The following is a 21946-nucleotide window of genomic DNA, read 5'->3' on the forward strand; positions in this document are numbered from 1 at the left end:
AATGTCTAAATAGCTGGCAACATAAGTGAGTACACCCCACAGTGAACATGTCCAAATTGTGCCCAAAGTGTCAATATTTTGTGTGACCACCATTATTATCCAGCACTGCCTTTAACCCTCCTGGGCATGGAATTCACCAGAGCTGCACAGGTTGCTACTGGAATCCTCTTCCACTCCTCCATGATGACATCACGGAGCTGGTGGATGTTAGACACCTTGAACTCCTCCACCTTCCACTTGAGGATGCGCCACAGGTGCTCAATTGGGTTTAGTCCATCACCTTTACCTTCAGCTTCCTCAGCAAGGCAGTTGTCATCTTGGAGGTTGTGTTTGGGGTCGTTATCCTGTTGGAAAACTGCCATGAGGCCCAGTTTTCGAAGGGAGGGGATCATGCTCTGTTTCAGAATGTCACAGTACATTCTCCTTCTACAGATGTGTGGTGGAGAGCGTCCTGTGCTCCAGCATCAACGTGTGGCATGGAAGCTGCTCGGCTGCAGACAGGAAAGCTCTGCAGAGAGTGGTGAAGGCGCACAGAGGACGGTCGGAGTCAACCTCCCCACCACCACCGACATCTACACCTCCAGATGCAGGAAAAGGGCCACCTGCATCATGAAGGACCCCACTCACCCAGCACACTCACTTTTTGTCCCGCTCCCCTCAGGCAGGAGGCTGCAGAGCATTAAGTGTAGAACAACAAGACTGAGAAACAGCTTCATTCCCGAAGCTGTAAGACTCTCAAACTCCACCTCGCCAAACACTCTGCACTGACACTTTCAGAGTACACTTGGACACCTTACATTTACGCACAATAAGACACTGTCTTTGCACCTTGCACTTGGTCATTTTATTATGCTGCTACTCAGTTCTACTACCCATGCTTATAAGTTAAATGCACTCTTATTGTTCATGTTGCTGATACATTTCTACATTTTTACATTTCTACATTTTTACATTTCTACATTTTTACATTGCTACATTTACTTCTACTTTTTATATTTGTAAATATTTTTCATACTATGATTATTCTTTTGTATTGTATATATTAGATATTTTATTGGGTGTAACTGGGACCTTGGGTCATAATTTCGTTCCACCTCATGTACCACATGTGATGTGAATGACAATAAACCCTCCTTGATTCCTTGATTCCTTGATACATGTTGGAATTCATGTTTCCCTCAATGAACTGCAGCTCATATGTCTGAGCACTGACAGGCTGACCTCCCACGTCTTCAACCTCTGCAGCAATGCTGGCAGCACTCATGTGTCTATTTTTTAAAGCCAACCTCTGGATATGACACCAAACACGTGGACTCAACTTCTTTGGTCGACCCTGGCGAAGCCTGTTCCGAGTGGAACCTGTCCTGGAAAACCGCTGTATGACCTTGGCCACCATGCTGTAGCTCAGTTTCAGGGTGTTAGCAATCTTCTTATAGCCCAGGCCATCTTTGTGGAGAGCAACAATTCTATTTCTCACATCCTCAGAGAGTTCTTTGCCATGAGGTGCCATGTTCAATATCCAGTGGCCAGTATGAGAGAATTGTACCCAAAACACCAAATTTAACAGCCCTGCTCCCCATTTACACCTGGGACCTTGACACATGACACCAGGGAGGGACAACGACACATTTGGGCACAATTTGGACATGTTCACTGTGGGGTGTACTCACTTATGTTGCCAGCTATTTAGACATTAATGGCTGTGTGTTGAGTTATTTTCAGAAGACAGTAAATCTACACTGCTATACAAGCTGTACACTGACTACTCTAAGTTATATCCAAGTTTCATGTCTATAGTGTTGTCCCATGAAAAGATATAATGAAATATTTGCAGAAATGTGAGGGGTGTACTCACTTTTGTGATACACTGTATGTATATTAAGTACAAAAATAGTTGTTCCATTTTAGCACTCTTTAAGTGTATTGATTATTAGTGTGACAATAATATACTTTAGTGCACAGTGCATATTGAAAATTAGTATACTTAAGTATACTTTTTTTTTCACCAGGGTACTTTGGTCCATTTTTTGTTTGATAGTTTATTGTTCAGAAGCACTTCAGGCGTAGTGATGAAATAGAACACCAACTCTTGTAAACACCCCCACGGACACATGTATCATGATACTTGTCAAGATGCACAAAGTTCTGCCCAGAGGAATGACTCCTCCTCCAGGGTTGTTTCAGATACGACCCACACTGTCCAGCTCCAGACATGGTTAAGGATCAGAACAGCTCCTAACACTCTCCTTACAGGCTCTCAGACTTTTCCTTATTGCATTCAACAGAATGACCAGATAAAGAAGAACCAGATTTAGAAGAACCAAGGGAATCCACAGTGCTCATTATGTAGGAGAACCCTGCATGTCTTTGCTTTAGCACCAGATTGATGTTTCTCAGCAAACTGAATCGTCTCCACGAAACTTGAGCAGATCCCAAAACCGCCTTTTGTTTCTTTTTTCTTCATTAGTTACTTAAATGCTGACCGAGGCATGTGGGCTGATGGAATCGGAGGTGCGAGACCTGACTGCCCTTATGCCATCTGTCCCAACTCTCCCTGCTCTCCCAACACCCAAAAGCGGACCTCCACAGTGGAACCCAATCATGGACTTTAACCCCAGCCCTCCATACCCGGCTCTGCCCTCACCTTTCATCAAGCAGGAGCCTGGCTGGGGGGCAGTGGACACCCATGATGACCCACACTGCACCTTCGGGGCCTTCACTGTGCACTTCTCAGGGCAGCTGTCTGCAGGAGGCTGCAGGTATGGGACGTTCCCTGAACCGATGAATGGACAAAGCAGAGTGCTCAGCAGTGGCCCGTATATAAGTATGGATAATCCTCTAACCCAGAGTAAGTGAACTTTTACTGTCCAGTCTTTTTGAAATATGATGATTAGACAGGGGACCTCTTTTATTTAAAATTCTCCTTGGCCATGGTTCTTTACAATGATTCATTTTAAATCCCAGAAGAACTTTGATCAAGTTCTTAATGGTGGCACAAAAGATCCTATATATGCTATAAATAATTATATGAAAGCTTCATGTTTTTTGTGAATTGCAGCAATAACCAAACAATTATAAAGCCTCACAAACTAAAATGTCCCAAAAATATTTTTTATTGCATCATTGTAGGGAATTAATTTTATTTGTAAAATTTAGAGACTGCATTTAATTTTATATTTTTTTATTATTATATTTTTTTATTTAATTATTTTTTATTTTAATTTTTTTGCTGAATACACACATCATATTGTGTATCACTGCTAATTAATAATTTATAAATATAAAATAAGACGAATCTGGCTGAACAGTGGGATCCTGTGGAATTTAGATAGATCACACTTATCATTGTACAGTTAAATATTAATGTTATTTTGTTTATGAAATCCTTTTGAGTTTTTTGTGTAGCTAAAGCATTTGGTTACATCATAGTGTATTATAATTTTATTCTTTATGTCTGTTAATTTTAAAAATCATGTTGAATCTAAACAATAGATGTAGATGCTTTTTATAAATTATATTATCTAACAAAATCTCAACCAAACATACAGGAGTACCAGAATATTTACAGATTTACTGTGTGGGTGCTGCCGAGCCACATTATGTTGACTGCCTTGTATAAATAACCTTATAATTTTTTTTGCGAATTATTTAATAATAAGGATACAATTTAGCAATTACATGGATTTGAAACATATCATCGCATAATTATAATAATTTTTGTCATTAAACTCCTAAAAATGTAATTCAGAGGGGTACAAACTTTATCACATTAAAGTAGTACTTTTTATCAAAATATCATTTGAGAAAATGCATAAATATACAGGTGAGACCAAAAGTCTGAGGCCACTAGTTAACTTGCTTCTATTTTTCACATTTCCTCAAATTTATTTCAATGCTTTTATTACAAATCATTTAATCAGCAAAATCATTTAAATAAACAGTATAAGTATAAAATACATCAATTTCTGTTTATTTAGTATTTGGCGCTACTAGAAAAAGCAAGCAGGCACATTTATAAAAGTGACCAAGTCAGTTCCTTTGTATGAAAGGTCAGATTTCAGAGTCTTGTCCTTTCTATTGAAGCTCATGATCAGTGACTTTAAGCAGGTGGATTTGATCTGCTGCTTATCAGAATGTTCTTTAAGCTGCTGTTCACATATTATGGATCTGAATTAATCAAATATTAAGAAATGTTTAGAGCACAAAGCATCATGGTTTCAGATAAAAAACATTGTAATTTTTTTTAAAGAAACTGCATTTTCTTAAAAAACATTTAATTATAAAACTGAACATTAAAAACACGATACTTAAAAGTCTTAAATTTAACATGCACACAAACCATAAGAAATCGAGTCTCTTTGCCTTTTTGTATTGATTATTTCATGTGTAGATGTAGCAAACTAACACACACTCTCTCTCCTTCATATATACAGCAGATTTGGGTGGCACTCCAGGTTTCCCCCAGTCTGCCAGCCACCCCTCTCATCCGTTTCCCTGTTCTCACCATTTTAAACATGAGGACACTTTGCAGTCCACTGTAGGTAAGGACTATTGACACACTGCAACAGTTCTGCTTTAAGTTTGTTCAACAGAGGGTTTTAAACCTGGAATCTGTCAAGCTGCTTTGAGACCACGTCGACTGTAAATCACACCATACTAATAAATCTGACTTGACTATTTATTAATAATGCAGTGGGCGTTCCAAAGCCAAAACACCTTTGCCCAAATATGAGACACATTAAATATGTAATGATTTCTCTTTTTTATGAAATGAATTGGAGAAAAAGCGTCAATATAGATCTGATCTGAAAATCATTGTAATGAAATCAGACTCTAAGGAGGTTGATCTCTTAGTACCAGATAGAAAAAAGAAATCTGTGTTAGAGGTTTAAAAATGCTTTATAGACTGGAGAGCACACACTCTGTTTTGATAACTTGTTATCTTCTCCCTTAGGAGCAATCTGTTAGACCTCCTGTATAGACCTTTGTTTTACAACTACACTGGAAACCAGGAGTGCAGATTCTGTTTTTTTTTAAAGAATTTAAGCAGAAGATTTATTAGTGCACCGGGATAAATGGTTATGCTTGCTACGTGTTGCATTCATAAACATTTTAATGTAGAAACTTCCAACCTTTTTGACCAGTGACCTTATTTCAAGGGTTCAAAATGTTGCTAAATCTATTCCCCTCCATGTGTGTTTTTTTCTCCCAGTACATTAGTGGAATATAGTGCATATTCCACAAAAAATAGCTAAACTATGTTCTTTATTCAGGATTAGGGCGAACAAACCATAACAACAAAACATATTTACAAAAGCCAGATTGCTTAATGTCCTTTTTTTATATACATTTGAATGCTTATACTAAGCTTTGTGTCTTACATCCCACTTGTTTCCTCAGCTGGATCCTGGAACAGTTGCAGCAAGAGAGAGCCAAGCAAATGTTCTCCAGGGTCTAGCTTTCTGTGTTTAACCATCAGGCACAAACTTTATAGGAAAAAAATTTATACACAATAACAGTGAGGCAGTGGTAGGGCTTTGAGCTATCAACTGAAAGGTTAAGAGTTCGAATCCCAGCTATGCCATACAGCCACTGTTGGGCCCTTGAGCAAGGCCCTTAACCCTGTCTGCTCCAGGGGCACAGAACATTGGCTGACCCTGCGCTCTGACCCCAGCTTTTAAACAAGAAATAATTTAGTTGTACTGAACTTCTGTATGTATATATGACAAATAAAAGGCATTCACTTTATTTATTCTTTGACTGAAACCAAAGAGACTTTACAGATTCACCACCAGTAGAGAGCAAAGAGAGGCAGAGCGGCACTATGCGGCCAGAGAAAATGCAAGTGGACATGTACAATAGGTTGGGTTCACTTTACATGACATAGCGGGTATCGATGTTGCCTCACAACAAGAACAGCCTGGGTTCAATTCCGTAGCCTGGCAACCGGGGTTCTTTCTGTGTGGGTTTTCTCTGGGTGCTCCGGTTTCCTCCTACAAGTCCAAAGACATGCAGTCAGGCCAACTGGAGCTACTAAAATTACTGTAAGTGTGTGTTAATGTGTTTGTGTGTGTCTGCCCTGTGATGGACTTGTGACCTGCTTGGGGTCTTTCATCCAATTAATCAAGCCCAGTGTGACCCTGACCATAATAAAGCAGTAGTAAAGCAGACAATGAACTAGTAAATAATTTGTAATAAACAATGACATATGTTACATTTACTTGCCTAGAACTCTACATTGACTGTCTGCTAAGACCCAGTCTCCATTTCAGATGACCACATGATTGAGAATCTGTGTAATAAAGCGGAATTAAATAGGCATGTGAACATCAGGGATCAGTAGATAGAAACCAAAATAAAATGTGTACAGGGTGCTGTTTGTAATCTGGAAAAGTGTTTTGTGAGGTTGATCTTCAGTGTATCTCAGTGATTACATTTTCAGGCTTTCTTTTTGCATCATGTTATTTCAAGAGAGAGGGCGGGTTGGTGTGCGGAAGATGCAGGATTCTAGAATCACATGGAGTAAAGGGCTTTAAAATTACAAACAGCATCTTTAATTGCTAACGTCTGTCGGTGTCTGATAATTATCTCAGGAAGGGGATGACTTGATTATATAAAGAGAGTAATAACAAGTAATGATTAAAAACTATTACATGTTTTTCACTTTTGCAGATGAGCAACAGTACCTGACGCCACCCCCTGCCTATGGGTGTCATGCCCCCACAGACAGCCAGACTCTGCTGTTACGAAACACCTATAACAGGTACGACTGCTGTTCTGTTTTACGGCTCAACTGAACTTCTATTAAGTTTACCAACCACCACAAACTGACATCATTTATTTAACTGTATTTTTTATGTTTTACCACTGCTTTATCTTGGCCAGAGTTGTGGTGGGTCCGGTTCCCCCAGAATCACTAAGTGTAATGCAGTAACACACCTCGTCGGACAGTATGCCAATCCATCAAAGGGCCTTGGCGATTTCCCCCTCCTAAGACATAGCCTGGCTGAAAGCACCGCTGGGGATTTGAACCCTGTATCCCAGCGGTAGTGGGCTAATGTAATTTAATGCTTACATGACATCACATTTAGTGTAAATGACAGGTTCTGCTGATGCGTGACTTAAGTACTCAACACAGAGCAAATAGTCTCACATTTACTCGCTCACTTATTTAAAGTAGCCAATAAAGCTTCTGCATGTTTTTGAGAGGAAGATAACAGAAACCCACAGTGACACAAGGAGAACATTCCAAACTCCTTACAGTCATGACCAGAAGCAGGGTCACAGCCTTCAACAAGTTTTTTGGACTGTGTCTGTGAAAATGTTTGTCCATTCAGTCAAAAGCGCATTTGTGAGGTCTGTCACTGATGTCGGATGAGACCTGGCTCGCTAATAATCATCCAAAATTCTTCAGTTACTAAATACTACACTCTCGTAAGTGGTCATTTATCACCCTTCAATCCAAAAGGGGGCATTAAGTAAACAGAAGGGAGGTGAATAGAAAAAAACCTCCTGTATTACTCCTGTATTTGTATTAAACACCTTTGTACGGTCAGTATGTGAATAGTTACATTGTGGTCAATTACTCTTTTAGCCTTTTCTTTTTTGCATTTCTCCCCCTTTCCTTCAAATGTAGTCATTTCTGATTCCCTATTACTATTTCTCTTCTGCTTGTATCACATCAGAAGAGTTGCAGACTGGCACTCACCCCTTTCAACACATGAAGTCACTGGCTGTTTAAATCACCACCTAGCGGTGGATTCTCGCGAGACATTTTGCATACGGAGAGTCATGCTATGCCCTACGTGCATCTCCACCACCTGTACCAACACCTTGACCAGACAGCAGGATTTACTGGCAGTAGTGATGAGCATAAACTCTATCCTTCAATCCCTCAGACATGGATTGTGTTTGTTGAGCAGCTAGGCTAGTATCACCCTGAGACATTGACACAACCCAACAGTTTTAATATCAGATTGTGCTGCTGAATGAATCAGAACTTCAGTGTTGTTCCACAGGAGCCGTGATGTCTGTGTAAAGGTTAGAACTTACACATCATGCCAAAATGCACTCAGTGTGATCTACTGTCCATTTCCCTCTCAGTTTTTTCTTCCCAAGAGACACAGAGAAGTGTTCAGGGTAAGGTCGAGGTGAACTTTTGAAAATACAAAAGGGGAGAGATGGCTAATGAGCATCGTGACACCACAAAACAAATGAACAAGCACAAGCTAGTAGGTATGTTTCCTTATTAGCGGCTCAGAATTCTCCGAATTGCATTCTCATATTGTTTTGAGATAGGGGAGATCACCGAGAACCCAATTTATCAGAACTGCGGTTGATAAGAGTCTGGAGCCTTTTTGCCATGCCCCCTTCCTCATACAGCATGGTGTTCAGCCAGTTCCCACCAGAACCAGAGAAGCCAATATTTTTTAACCTTGGGAGTTCCTGGAAATTCAGGAAACACGCTTTGTGTGAAAAGAAAAAAAATATTTGATGAAACTAGCATAAATTCAGTGCGTAGATTCACTAAATATTGAAATATATTTATATGAATATGGGGAGGGGGGGTTGCTGGAGCCTATCCCAGCTTTTTAGTGGGCGCAAGGCACACAGTAACACCCTGGACGGGGCGCCTGTCCATCGCAGGGCAGACACACACACACACACACACACACACACACACACACACACACACACACACACACACCTATAGGGCAATTCAGTGTCCCCAATTAACCTGACTGCATGTTTTTGGACTGTGGGAGGAACATGCAAACTCATGGGGAGAACATGCAAACTCCACACAGAAAGCACCCGGACCGCCCCGCCTGGGAATCAAACCCAGGACCTTCTTGATGTGAGGCAACAGTGCTACCCACTGAGCCACCGTGCCGCTCCCTTCCCAATATACTGATGTAAAAATGATAAACAAATATATTCCACTTACTAGCTTTGCTTAAAGTTGGGATCTGTCGTGTTCCCATAAGTAGTTTACATGATGAGAATGTTTTAGAATGGCAGGAATCCCAATAGGTAGATTTGGTCTCTCCAATATTCACACCATGGCAATAGTCTTAATTTAAACACCACATTTTATTCAATGTAGTTGTTTGCAAAGCCATTACTGCCAGTTACAACTTCAAAAGTACAACAGCCTTAAAGATTGACCCACTCATCTTTCAACATTGTCTTAATTCCCCAGTGTGACAGGAAACTCTCTGATGGACTTTCATTGTCTAAATTCTCTATAAATTTGTTTACAATTCTCATTCTCCAATTTCCCCCCAATTTTCTCCCCTAATCTAGTCGTATCCAATTACCCGGATTGCATTACGCTTCACCTCTACCTACAATCCTCTACTGCTGACTGAGGAACCCTCTCCAACACATGTGCAGTACCGACTGCAACTTTTCACCTGCACGAGGCAAGTTCATATGTGGATCAGCCTCGTGCACGGAGAGCCACACCCTGATCAGCATTAGTCCTCAACTCTGCACATCAGCCAACAACAGCCAATCACTGTTCATGTAGGCGCCCAGCCCAGCTGGATGGCAGAGCTGAGATTTGATATGATGTATTCGAAATCCCAGCTCTGGTGTGCTACCACTGCGCCATCTGAGCGCCTTCTCTATACATTTTTAATAAAATTCAGCTCAGAAAGATGTGCTGAATGTGAATGATACACCCATCACTCACAGATATATAAAATGTATTCTTTTTTATAATGTTTAAATGACAGTCAAAAGATGATTAAAACCCACCTCTTTACTAAGCACATAAGCTGAGAACCAACATGTATTTACTAACATTCTTATTCATAAAAAACAAAACAACAACTTTGTTCTAACAGGGTTTCAGCAGATATGTGTTCTTGTGTGACTGTTGTCTACTTAAACTAGAGTAGGGAAATATTTACTGTGGAAGCATTTCTGTTGGCCTCTTTAGAACTCTGTTGGTTGCTTTATGTTACAGTGTAGCTGTGTTCATAATTGCCATTTAGACATTAGGTGAGTTTTTTCCATCATTCATTTATTCAGTTATATATACTCATCAGATACTGGAGCACAGATGACGTTCTTAACCCGGATTTATTCAGCAGGTTTTCCCCCCCAGTACCTCTCCGCTGTCAGCACACTGATGACGTTATGTGATTACAACATTGTACCAGGCACGCTGGTGCTCTGCAGTTCCGCTGTGCTTGATCAGATATAGAGGTTGTTGATTACTTCAGTCCTGTGGGAAACATGTAGCAGAGTAAAAACATGTTCTAAAATCAAAAAATCACTGAATGTACAGGGCAAACAGGAAGTGGAGTCAGCAGGTCAGCACAGGACACAACAGCATAGAAAACATGAGAGAGTGTTTGTCTATAACATTATTGTAAGTCTTGCAACTTCTTCATTTTCATGTTTTACCACCGCTTCATCCACACCTTGCACAGGATGCCAGTCCCCCTGAGACGTAGCCTATTATGTCAGTATGTGGATGACCGACCGGCAAGTCTTGGCACACTCTGTGGCTAGTGATTTCAAGCTTTTGTTTCCTAAAACATTTTAGTTCTGTAGCTGGCATCCTTCAGTCTCAAAATGTGTCCATGAAGTGCCTGGCAGATTGTTTTGCCTCCAGTTTGCTGGGTTCACTTGTCTGGTTCTCTGGTGAACCTTTGGGTTGTAACTCACTGGTGGACTGAGTAGCTGGTAAAGTTGAACTCAAGTGCTTATTTGTTTCTTGTCAGATCTGCACCTGTGTTTTTGGTGTTTTCTAGCAATAGCGTAGAGTGCAGTTCTTTAGTCCTGTTTGGGGCTGCAGCTTATGGTTTGGGTCATTTCTCAAGTTTTATTATTTGGTTTATTTAGTAAGTTTTGTAATGTTCTACCTTGGTTAAGCCTTTTGCAACCTTTGTAGCAACTGGTGGTCACACAGTACATAGTGTGGTCAGTATGGTTGTGTGATCTTTGATTTATCTGACCTGCTCTTAGAAGAGTTATACTGGTTTTATTGTCCATGTTGGGTTATCATTCAAGTGTGGTGCTCGCGTCCACATCAGTATGTACAAAACAAACCAATCCTGGTCAACTTAATTTCTCAAGTTTTATTATTCGGTTTATTTAGTAACTGTGTTGTTCTACCTTGGTTAAGCCTTTTGCAACTGTGCTTATTACCTTTGCAGCAACTGGTGGTCAGCGGGTGATATGGGGCGTAAAAAACATTTTTGGGCTGGAACTGGACATCTTTAATCCAAAAAATAATATCAAAAATATTTTGTAACATTTTTAATTAAAGCTATTTTTGAGAATTAACAAAACAACAAAAAGAAAACTTGACCATCGATGTCACTGTCTCTGTATAATATAGAGAAAAAGTTTGATGTGAATATGAGATTTAAACTCAGTCACCACTACTGACACCAGCTCTTTTTCTTTCTCTGACCCTCTGCTTTTGTTTGTTTGTTTCCTGACAGTGATAATTTGTACCAAATGACGGAATGTCTGCCCTTGAACCCTGTCAACCATCTGTCATCAAACATCAAGAGGTATAAACTTTTTTAGACTCTGTATACTCAGATATATTGTTTACACAGTACATGGTTGTGTGATCTTTGATTTATCTGACTTGCACTTAGAAGAGTTATACTGGTTTTAGCATCCATGCAGGGTTATCATTCAAGTGTGGTGCTCACGTCCACATCAGTTTATACAATAATTTTGAAAACAACAGCAAATTTACAAAATTTTTCAATCTGAAGTTTCACTTTAACAAACTTTCTTTTTCTTTCCACATGGCTTTAATTCTGGTCAGGGTTAAGGTGGGTCTGATGCCACTGGGCACACACACAGAGTGATTCTGCCTCACACCTACTACAGCCAATTTAGTGATGTTTGTTTGTTTGTTTATTAGGATTTTAATGTCATGTTTTACACTTTTGGTTACATTCATGACAGAAACGGTAGTTACTCATTAGACAAGATTCATCAGTTCCCAAGGTTATATCACAGTCATGGACAATTTAGTGTCTACAATTCACCTCACTTTGGACTTTGTGAGGAAACTGGAGCACCCGGAGTAAACCCACTCAGACACAGGAAGAACATGCACACAAAAAGGAACCGGACCGCCCCACCTGGGGATCGAACCCAGGAGCTTCTTGCTGTGAGGCAACAGTGCTACCCACTGAGCCACCATACTGCCCCCAGTATGGTTGTGTAATCTTTCATTTATCTGACTTTCTTTTTCTTTTCACATGGCTTTAATTCTGGTCAGGGTTAAGGTGGGTCTGATGCCACTAGGCACAAACCAAGAAAGGACACCATTTCAACACAGAGTGATTCTGCCTCACACCTACTACAGCCAAATTAGTGAAGCTAATTTACTGTCTGTATGTTTTTATAAGCTGGAAGAAAACTAGAGTACCAAAAGTAAAAGACAGAACATGCCAAACTCCTCACAGACAGTGACAGAAAGCAAAGGTCCTCAGGAACCATGTTGTTGTGCAGGACCCACTTGACTAGCTATGCCACTGTGCTGATTTAGTTATTGTTTTATTCCTTATTTCTTTTCATTAACTGCTTCATCCTAGTCACTGTCACAGTGTAGTCACTCCACCTTCTGCATGTTTTTGGGTGGTAAGAAAACGCATGAAAGCCCAAAGAAATTGATATCTTCTCACAAAATGTGACCAGAACCAAGAAACAAGTGTTTGGTTTTGAGCCTTCACTGATAGTACAACAGCCTCACAGGCATTATATCCATCCACAATTTATTTCTTTAAGATGCTGGGCGGCATGGTGGCTAAGTGGGTAGCACTGTCGCCTGACAGCAAGAAGGTCCTGTGTTCGAACCCCAGGCGGGGCAGTCGGGGTCCTTTCTGTGGGTAGTTTGCCTGTTCTCCCTGTGTCTGCATGAGTTTCCTCCCACAATCCAAAGACGTGCAAGTGAGGTGAACTGGAGACACTAAATTGTCCATGACTGTGTTCGATATAACCTTGTGAACTGATGAATCTTGTGTAATGAGTAACTACCGTTCCTGTCATGAATGTAACCAAAGTGTAAAAGATGATGTTAAAATCCTAATAAACAAACAAACATTAAGACACTGCTAATTGGGACTGTCGAGCATAACGAGTGTATCGTTAACGGTTTATTGGCTGCTATAAACTGCCCCAGTTAGTGTATGAATATGTAAGTGTATTTCAGTGCCCTGTCCAAGCTGTTTTCCTGCCTTTTTGGGTGGTACCAGACCCTTTGTCCCTCTGTGACCTTGACCAAGATAAAGCGGTGTGTTCAAAACAAACAAGAATCCGGAAGAATTACTTTAAAAAAAGTGTGATTTAAAAGTGTGAAGTTACGCTTTAGCTTCACTGGTGGAAGGTGGGTGGTAGATATGAGGGGGAAGGTTCTTCTCAGTCAACCAGTTGAATGAAGATAAAGTATCTGAGCGTGGGTGTGGTGGAAGTGCTCTGATGGAATGCAGCATGCGAGAGAGATCGGAGTGGTATACCGTTGGCTGATGGGCGTATGAGGTTTTAGGGTGGGGTTTTTAATGGGTAATAAGGATAAGATGTGTAATATTTATGCTCATGTGGAAAATCACCAAATCTGCACCTTCTTGTTACCATGAACATTAAAGTGTTTGTAGAAACACAAGGATGGACAGATGGACTGAGGGATGAGCAAATCAGTGTTAGCTAATAGAACAGGAGGAGATGGTTAGCTAGTAAGACAAAGAAAGCTTTATAGAGACTTAGCAGTTTATCAGGTGCTGCCCACACATCCTGACCCTTTCAAACAAACCATTCACACACCAGTGAGCATTTCTCAAAGAGGAACCTGATTATTTATATCAGTTCAGCCTTTGTATTAAATTCATGTTCTTTACATATTGTTAGAATACATTTCCCGGATAAGCTGTGGCTGGCCACTCTGGGGTAGATTCATCACTTTTCCAAGTTGTTTTCATTTACAGATAATCGCTCTCTCTGTTGTTCAGTGGAGCCTTATAGTCATACATATAGATTTGTAACTATTTCAACATATTTGACTTTTTTCTAGAGATGGATGTCTAGCTTTCAAGATCATAACTAATACTTACACCAACTAGGCATAACATTATGACCACTGGCAGGTGAAGTGAATAACATTGAAAGTGCCAAAAGTGCCAACAATGGGCATGTGAGCATCGGAACCGGACCACGGAGCAGTGGTAGAAGGTGGTCTGGACTGGTGAATCATGTTTTCTTTTACATCACGTGGATAGCCGGGTGCGTGTGCGTCGCTTACCTGGAGAGCACATGGCACCAGGATGCACTATGTGAAGAAGGCGAGCCGGTGGAGGCAGTGTGATGCTTTGGGCAATGTTCTGCTGGGAAACCTTGGGTTCTGCCATCCATGTGGATGTTACTTTGACATGTTCCACTTACTTAAGCATTGGGGCAGCACGGTGGCTAAGTGGGTAGCACTGTCGCCTCACAGCAAGAAGGTTCTGGGTTCGATCCCCAGGTGGGGTCCTTTCTGTGTGATGTTTGCATGTTCTCCCCGTGTCCGTGTGGGGTTTCCTCCGGTTGCTCCGGTTTCCTCCCACAGACCAAAGACATGCAAGTGAGGTGAATTGGAGATACTAAATTGTCCATGACTGTGTTCGATATAACCTCGTGAACTGATTAACCTTGTGTATAAGTAACTACCGTTCCTGTCATGAATGTAACCAAAATGTTTAAATCCTAATAAACAAACAAACAAACTTAAGCATTGTTACAGACCATGTTCACCCTTTCATGGAAACGGTATTCACTGATGGCTGTGGCCTCTTTCAGCAGGATGATGTGCCCTGCCACAAAGCAAAAATGGTTCAGGAATGGTTTGAGGAGCACAACAACGAGTTTAAGGTGTTGACTTGGCCTCCAAATTCCTCAGATCTCAATCCAATCAAGCATCTGTGGGATGTGCTGGACAAACAAGTCCGATCCATGGAGGCCCCACCTCACAACTTACAGGAGTTAAAGGATCTGCTGCTAACATCTTGGTGCCAGATACCACAGCACACCTTCAGGGGTCTAGCGGAGTCCATGCCTCGATGGGTCAGGGCTGTTTTGGCAGCAAAAGGGGGACCAACACAACATTAGGAAGGTGGTCATAATGCTATGCCTGATTGGTGTATAATCCACAGATTTATAATGGACAACTACATTTTTACAGGGGTAATTGAATAGTGATTTGAATGATGAACATAAAATCTCTTGGTGTTACATCACGTCCTGTTTAATGATCATTCGGTATGACTATTGCGCAATAAAAAAAGGGCAATTAGTTTTTTACATTACTGTATTATTATACAGTATAATGAGAATTAACTGGGTGAAATTGTTTGAATATTATTATAATATGAGCAGTAACAAGTTAACATTTTATTCCTTCTGTTAATGTCTTACAGTCCAAGTTCAGGGTTCGAGAATTCACCAGCCACCGCTCCTGTAATGTTCGGCTGCAGCACACACTGCAGGACACACGAAGTGTTCAGAGAAACACAGGTACACACACAAACACACTCTCACACACAAACACACACACACACACACACAGGTTCAGCTAAAGGCCACACACCCTCCCCCCGACTTGGGCATCCAGCCGTGGCAAAGACTCTGAGGCCAAGGTCAGGTCGGTTAGTTTACAATGTGTAGTTCGCTTTGATTATTCAGACGTGAACAGGGATGCATAGCTTCTCAACACAGTGCTTTCATCCAGGAAAACAGAAACACATTAGATACAAACAGAACAGTGGAGGGAAGAGTGTAGAACAGCCTCTGTCAGAAAATAGAGAGATCACCTTTCACCAACTCTATCAGAATAAAGGTTTGCATTGCCTGAGTCAATCCTGATTACTTAGTACAAATCAAGGAGGCCCAGAGAAGTGCATTAAACAAAACGGTGGGTAATAAGCATATTTTTAAAGACATTCGTTCATTCCTGGCTCACAGTTAATGTCAATTCATCCCAAAGCTGTTACGGGTTATGATCAGAGCTCTGTGTAGGCCAGAACTCAAGGAAGGGGGCAGTTGCATTTGAAGTCGTGCAATAAATTGGCTTCTTGCCTTTTACAGGTAGTTGGAACCAATCAGTCAACCAGGCAATCATTCAGCAACAAGTAGAAACCCTATTAGACCTTTTCTCTCCCAGACACAGCCAGGTCGATAGCACCGCTGAGACATTTAGAGTCTCAAATTATCTGTGCTACATAATAAATACGTATAAATGGAGGAGGCCCAGAGCTTCCATTTTTAATTAAAGAAACGCATCAACCAAAACGGTGGGTAATGAGCACATTCTTAAAGACATTTGTTCATTCCATTTTCATGTTTTTTCACTGCTTTATCCTGGTCAGAGTTGCGGTGGTTCCAATTGCCATAAACTAAATACAAATACTTCATGTTTTTACTCTATACAGCAACATAGGGTGTGGGAAAAGGGTTCAATTCTCACTTCTTGTCACTCTGTGTGAGAAGTGTTCTTCCCATGTCTGTATTGGTTCCTCATGCAACCCCAAAAAAAAAAAACAAAAAAAAAAAACATGCAGAAGGTAGACTGGCAAGCGTTAATTGGCAGTAAATTGCCCATTTATACATTGATCAGCCATAACATTAAAACCACCCCCTTGTTTCTACACTCACTGTTCATTTTATCAGCTCCACTTACCATATAGAAGCACTTTGTAGTTCTACAATTACTGACTGTAGTCCATCTGTTTCTCTACATACATTTTTAGCCTGCTTTCACCCTGTTCCTAAATGGTCAGGACTCTCCCAGGACAACCACAGGACCACCACAGAGCAGGTATTATTTAGGTGGTGGATCATTCTCAGCACTGCAGTGACACTGACATGGTGGTGGTGTGTTAGTAAGTGTTGTGCTGGTATGAGTGGTCAGACACAGCAGCGCTGCTGGAGTTTTTAAATACCATGTCCACACACCACCACCATGTCAGTGTCACTGCAGTGCTCTGAATGATCCACCAACCAAGTAATACCTGCTCTGTAGTGGTCCTGGAAGAGTCCTAACCATTGAAGAACATCATGAAAGGGGGCTAAACAAAGCATGGAAAGAAACAGATGGACTAGTCAGTAATTGAACTACAAAGTGCTTCTATATGGTAAGTGGAGCTGATAAAATGGACAGTGAGTGTAGAAACAAGGAGGTGGTTTTAATGTTATGGCTGATCAGTGTATGTGACTAACTACATGGGCAAGTAAGTTATGCCCTGTAATAGACTGCTCTGTCCAAGGTGTTATTCTAATTATGCTCAGTATTTCCAGGTGGCACTGGGCCCACTGTGACCCTGAACAGGATTAAACTGCAAGAAAAAATTAATTTAATATATTAAACATGTTGCTGCTTATTCTTGGTGATGAGAGACCTGAAAACACATGCATGGTATACGTTCTTCATAAAATTTTTTGGTACTCCATCTGTCTTGTCCTTCCATCCACCCACCCACATCCACTCTCTCTTTTTCTCTCTCCCCCTGTAGGATGTGAAGCGACTCAGCATCACTCCCTCCACAGTGAGGTCGGCTGAGCCAAATGAGAAACGACCATTCATGTGTTCATATCCAGGCTGCAGCAAAAGATACTTCAAATTCTGCCATCTGCAGATGCATGGCAGGAAACACACAGGTGGGATATCAGCAGTACCAGTCCTGTATCAGTGTTCTACTGGCATGCACACACTGCCATGCTACTCACACATTTTACATGTCTAACATTTGTTTTTACTATTTTATTCATGCATCTACTGGCCTGACCTACAATTGATGTTCAAGTTAAACCCAAAGCTGTTCTTTGGGGTTATGATCAATTCTTTGTGCAGACAACCCTTCACAGAAGAGTGAATAAACACAGACAAAGACTGTTAAACACAAATATGTGACACAAATATGCATCATTCAATGGGTATTGTGCAATTTCACTTATTTCACTTTCAATGGGACATGTGCAACTTCTAATTTAATTTAATTTGAATAGGACATGTGCAATAGCTCCAGTTCTGCTTCTTTTTGTTTAAGTACTGTTTTATATTTTTATATTCATATTTGTATATAGTACTTTTTATTGTTTGCTGTTTTTTTTCTTGCACCGAGAGGGGGGGTTGCATTCCAAATTCGTTGTGCAAGTGTACAAGTACAATGTGCAATGACAATAAAAGGATTCGTATTCGAATACCGTCTTGGCCACAAGGGGGCGGTGGTTAACTATATTAACAACTACACCGATTAGCCATAACATTAAAACCACCTCCTTGTTTCTACACTCACTGTCCATTTTATCAGCTCTACTTACCATATAGAAACACTTTGTAGTTCTACAATTACTGACTGTAGTCCATCTGTTTCTCTGCATGCTTTGTTAGCCCCCTTTTTATGCTGTTCTTCAATGGACAGGACCCCCACAGAGCAGGTATTATTTAGGTGGTGGATCATTCTCAGCACTGCAGTTAAACTGACATGGTGGTGGTGTGTTAGTGGTGTGTCTGCTGGTATGTGTGGATAAGACACAGCAGCGCTGAGTTTTAAACACCTCAACTGTCACTGCTGTACTGAGAATAGTCCACCAACCAAATATATACAGCCAACAGCGCCCTGTGGGCAGCGTCCTGTGACCACAAACAGCAGCAATAGATGAGCGATTATCTCTGACTTTACATCTACAAGGTGGATCAACTAAGTAAGTGGAGCTGAGAAAATGGACAGTGAGTGTAGAAACAAGGAGGTGGTTTAATGTTATGGCTGATCAGTGTATGGCCTACTAGCTTATGGTCAGTTATCCACATACAAGTGTATGTAAACTACTTCAGTGTATAATTTAGATTCAAACAGTATGTAGATCTGAACAGCTATGGTTAATGCTTAGTGCTGCTTTGTTGGTGCACACACACTGGGGAACCGGTTCTAATGTGCTGCTTTGTTGGTGCACACACACTGGGGAACCGGTTCTAAGCAACTGAGTCCGAAATGTGTTGATGTTACCATGGTTACTGGAGTGGTTTTGACCCCTGAGTGACCCTGTGTGTGTTCATGTGTGGGTGTGTGACATGTCTACCCATGATGCATGGTTGTGAAAAACTGCTGCTTTTAGGCTGCTGCAACTGTACTGCCAAAAGTATGTGGACACCTAACCATAAGCTTTTTAGCTCTAAAATAAAAGCATTTGTTTGCAATTTCGTTCGTTTTTGTTACATCAGCCTCCTCTTTGGGGAAGGCTTTCCACAAAATTCTGTGGGAATTTGTTAGTACAAACAGCATTTATGAGGTCAGGCACTGGCGTTGGACAAGTAGGCCTGGCTCACAGTTGATGTTTCAATTCATCCCACAGCTGTTATGGGTAATAGATTGATAGATAGATAGATCACTTTATTAATCAATTATAAACTCAGTTACTTTAGAGCCAGGCCGATGTGTAATGATCAAAGCTCTGTGCAGGCCAGAACTCAAGGAAAGGGGACAGGGGGCATTTGAAGCCCTGCAATGAATTGGCTTCCTGCTCTTTACAGGTAGTTGGAACCAACCAGTAAGCCAGGCAACGATTCAGCAACGAGGAGAAACCCTATTAGACCTTTTCTCTCTCAGACACAGCAAGTAGTGTCTGTTAAACACAGAGCCAGACCAATAGCACGGCTGAGACATTTAGAGGCTCAAATTCTCTGTGCTATATAATAACAAGTTTGTTTCCTGTAGAGAATGTTTTAAGGTTGTTTTATTTAAAAAAAACAAAAAAAACACGCAGTCTAACCAAGGGTGCCTTAACTTTTGCATATGTTCCTGCTTTGCCTTAGTATTTCTGTGAGACACTGGATCAATAAGAATAAAATTTATTAATTAATAAATATAAATGTATTATTATTAATAATAATAATAATAACAATAATGAATAATAATTAATGAGATATGAAAGGTCAGTAAATGTGTGTGTGTGTTTTTTTAGGAGAAAAGCCCTACCAGTGTAACTTCCCAGACTGTGGGCGCAGGTTCTCCAGATCAGACCAGCTAAAGAGACACCAGCGCAGACACACAGGTCAGATAGCCTCTTTTCCCCCACTTTACCACATCTTTCTTCTCTGTAATATTGAGTCCATACTCTCCCTCTTTTTGCCCTGCAGGAGTGAAACCATTTCAGTGCGAGACGTGTCAGAGAAAGTTTTCTCGCTCGGACCACCTGAAGACTCACACTCGGACTCATACAGGTAAAACAAGTGCGTAAGCCCTTTTCTCTCTTCATCCTTTAGCTGAAATACAACAATACTTATTTATAGATGATGTTTACGCAGGACTTTCTCAGACGTCATGCTTGTTATTTTCTGTGTTCCAGGTGAGAAACCGTTTACCTGCCGCTGGCTGAACTGTCAGAAGAAGTTTGCTCGTTCAGATGAGCTGGTCCGACACCACAGCATGCACGAGAAGAACATCACCAGACTGCCGTCACCTCTCTGAGGAACCTAAAGCTTTCAGAGATACACGGCTCATCCAGCAGAGTGACAACAGAACAACTTCTGTCCATGAAGTTATATAAGAGAAAATATTTAAGTACGATGAACCAGAAGATTCGATGGTCTGAGTAAATGTATAATTAAATGGCTAATAATATACCTTTATCTTGACGATGGACTGGTTTACTTCAATAAATCATGTCCTTTTTGATCATTACTGATTTCATCTGTTTCATTTTTGTATAAAAGTGTGTACTATTTGTTGGTATATACAATTTGCTAATTAAAAGACTTTTCATATTCATGCTTTGCATTAAATTCATATTTCAACACTCGATAGACTTTCAGACTGCATATGTATGGATTACAGGAGTACAGAGGACAGGAAAGTCATTTTCAATTATGTTTTGATATTGGAAAAGGCTGTGCAATGCTGGGGCTTTAAAAACACAATAATAATAATAACATTTATTTATAAAGCACCTTTTATACAGCAGCACAAATGAACAGAAGATGGCACAAACAGCATTTTAAACAAAGAATAAAAAGACATAAATCAAGTGAAAATAAATACTTGATTAAAAAAGAATGAACACACTGTAAATCAGCATATCACTCACTTTAAAGCTAATCATGCTGTTTGGAAAAATGTCTCCATGCTGACAGAAAACATTGGAAAACTCCTAACGGGAGCAGCCGAGGAATTTTATTAACAGTCTTGTGAAAAAAAAAACATAAAAACTTAAACAGAGCTTCATAACATGCTCTATCGACTTTGATTTTATATAAACAAAAGTAAAATTTCTAATAGTATTTAGACACCACAGATTATTAACGTTAGTTCCTACAAAGCCAGTGTTTTCAGTGTTGAGTAATTTCAGCTTTATGTTTGAGGTTGTTTTCTTGAAATGTCAACATTTGTTTTCTTGGCTGATGAGATAAAATTCTCCTCCAATATGTTCTGGCAACTTCCGGTTTTCTTAATGATGTGTAATCAATCCTCCGGTGCTATTTGCAGAATAATGCCTAGTTCCCAGGATAGTGTATCATGCTAAATATCTGGATATCAGTCGGGCAACTGGCAGGGGAGGAGTTGTAAAATGTGGAACAGGGGCATAACATAGTTACTATCAAAATACATCGGCACACGTGTTTTACAGTATTTCTGACCTTATTGTTCTCTACAAAACACCAACGTTGCATTGCAAAAATATTTATTACCTCCAACTCACTATACGTAGAACAATCCAAGCTGTTTGCGTAGCCAAATCAACTTCGATTCATTGATTTTTTATTCCTTGATTTTACGCTGCACATCAGCGCACAGACTTCGCTCGCTACTTGTTGACGTGCATTTTTGGACGTGGTATCATTAAACCCCTCGTCACTTCTTGCGTTTGTTTTCGTGACCAAACGTAGTTTGGGAGACCAGACAGACTTTTCTGCGATTCCTCCTGATGGTAGATTGTGTAGTGT

General features: G+C 40.5%; 1 protein-coding gene across 4 annotated transcripts; it reads left to right on the plus strand.

Annotated features, from left to right (window-relative positions):
• The first annotated feature begins 2438 nt into the window (after positions 1-2438).
• wt1b (WT1 transcription factor b) lies at positions 2439-20715 on the plus strand. Of its 4 annotated transcripts, XM_063005122.1 has the most exons (10): positions 2439-2848; positions 4434-4541; positions 6673-6763; positions 11186-11188; positions 11463-11534; positions 15429-15525; positions 17520-17664; positions 19969-20058; positions 20144-20236; positions 20353-20715. In XM_063005122.1, exons 1-10 carry the CDS (start codon positions 2476-2478, stop codon positions 20472-20474), a joined length of 1194 nt encoding a protein of 397 aa, XP_062861192.1. In that variant the 5' UTR covers positions 2439-2475; the 3' UTR covers positions 20475-20715. The 4 variants fall into 4 exon arrangements, with proteins under 4 accessions (XP_062861192.1, XP_062861190.1, XP_062861191.1 ...); XM_063005120.1 differs by lacking the exon at positions 11186-11188; XM_063005121.1 differs by lacking the exon at positions 11186-11188 and having other exon boundaries at positions 20144-20227.
• The last annotated feature ends 1231 nt before the right edge of the window (positions 20716-21946 follow it).

This window comes from Trichomycterus rosablanca, chromosome 11, assembly GCF_030014385.1.
Source record: "Trichomycterus rosablanca isolate fTriRos1 chromosome 11, fTriRos1.hap1, whole genome shotgun sequence".
Classification (NCBI taxonomy): Eukaryota; Metazoa; Chordata; class Actinopteri; order Siluriformes; family Trichomycteridae; genus Trichomycterus; species Trichomycterus rosablanca.